Source organism: Monopterus albus, unplaced genomic scaffold (assembly GCF_001952655.1).
Source record: "Monopterus albus unplaced genomic scaffold, M_albus_1.0 scaffold6.1, whole genome shotgun sequence".
Lineage (NCBI taxonomy): Eukaryota > Metazoa > Chordata > Actinopteri > Synbranchiformes > Synbranchidae > Monopterus > Monopterus albus.
The window spans coordinates 6,745,896-6,747,610 of NW_018127886.1; the positions used below are offsets into that span (position 1 = coordinate 6,745,896).

At 40.9% G+C, this 1,715-nt stretch overlaps 1 protein-coding gene across 1 annotated transcript in view; it reads left to right on the plus strand.

Annotated features, from left to right (window-relative positions):
* bpifcl (BPI fold containing family C, like) overlaps positions 1 to 1,715 on the plus strand; it is a 16,127-nt gene that overhangs the window by 4,651 nt on the left and 9,761 nt on the right. Inside the window, exons 3-5 of the mRNA XM_020615785.1 lie at positions 39 to 153; positions 389 to 520; positions 1,066 to 1,221. Of these exons, the coding sequence (XP_020471441.1) occupies positions 39 to 153; positions 389 to 520; positions 1,066 to 1,221 (403 nt within the window). The remainder of the gene's footprint in view (positions 1 to 38; positions 154 to 388; positions 521 to 1,065; positions 1,222 to 1,715) is intronic.

Consider the following 1,715-nt stretch of genomic DNA (forward strand, 5'->3'; position numbering starts at 1 on the left):
TGTTTCATCCGCAACAATTTATGCCTGTGTTGTCTCAGGAAAGCATGCAGTTACAGACTGGATTCAGAAGGAGCTGGATCTTATCACTCTCCCTGACATCACTGGTGAAATTGACATCAGCATTTTTGGCAGCGTAGACTACACTCTAACAGGGTAGGATTACTTTTCCATTTCAAACTATAAAATACTATCCCAGTTTAAGATGACCTCCTCACAGTCATACTCACAATTTGAGCTCTATGGTCAGTAATTCTGTAGTTGTCCAGTTACATATCCTGAGCACCATTACCACAGCACAGTATATTCCTTAATAGTATAATTAGACCTGTTTACATTAGTCAGGTCCTCACACCTATTAAAATCTTCTTCTTCTTCCCATGTGTTTTAGCATCCGCATAGTAAAGTGGGACCTTCCAGAGCCGTCTGTTCAGTTCTATCCAGATGCCACTGGATTCAAGGCGTCCATCTCAGGCCTCAATGCTGTACTGAGTGGAGGGTGGATGATGGACTATGGCATAATGTGAGTTTTTCCTAATCTCTGCTGTCCCTTGATCAGAAAGGCAGTAACCCCACAGCTGTTCAGTCAGGGTTGGTGGTAGTGTCTCACTTTTTCCATTTGGGAAAGAGAGACACACCTGAGACAATGTGATTGTCCACTTTATGAAGACACAAAAACATCAAATTAGATTCATAAATAATTACTTGCTCCTTCTAAATATTATCATTTAATTGTATACGGTACACACTTGCACTAGACAGTAGTAATGGAGAAGTGTACATAATGAGGGTGTGGTTCAAAAGAGCATTTCTGTTCATAGCTGATCTGGGGTCATTTAAGGAAGTGTCTCTTTAAAGGCATGACATCACTGGCAATGGATTGTATTTAACTCATTTTTTTAGTGTGGAACATCACTGGCTAGAGGCTTATTCAACATAATCCTCACTTTTTTTTCTGCCTAACAACATTGTAGAGAGAGAATTAAATGATAAAGTGTCAAGACTCACTTTATTTTTTTCTTTACCAATAACACCATGCACTGATTTGTTTGTACTGTGCATTTCCAGAAGTCAGAGTGGATCATTTGATTTGGCTGCATCCATGGTGGATGTGACCTCTGTAGTGGAGCTGGGGAAGGATGCTGGAGGGCGTCTGTCCGTCAGCAGTGGCAGCTGTAATGCTAAAATTGGAGATGTGGACATTGCACTCTATGGTGGAGCAAGGTACAGTAGAACAGAGGGAGGGGGAGATGCAGAGAGTGATCTTGATGTCAAGTTATAAGCACTGCATTTTCATTTGTTAATAGTGAGATCATCCAGCTTCTTGTGGACAACTTCAAGGGGTACATCATCAGAAGAATCCAGAACAGAGTGAGTGTTCCTCAACATATTTCTCATGTGCATCAGTGGTGGCTTGCTCTTTCCTGTATGATCATCAGATAATACATGGAGAAACTTACTATTAGGATTTTCCACGGTGAGGTGAACCTCACGAAACATTTGCCTTGTTGTTTTCTTCCCAGATCTGCCTTGGTGTGCAGACACTGATTGGAAAGCTGGAGTCCCACCTACAGGCCATGAACGGTATTGCAGCAGGCTACATTTCATTTAGACCCTAATGAATGTACACAATGACATGGTTAATACTGGTCAAAAGTTAATCTACTTCCCTTTAGACCAAAAGTAAAATAAGTCAGGCATTTCAATGTATAAATACA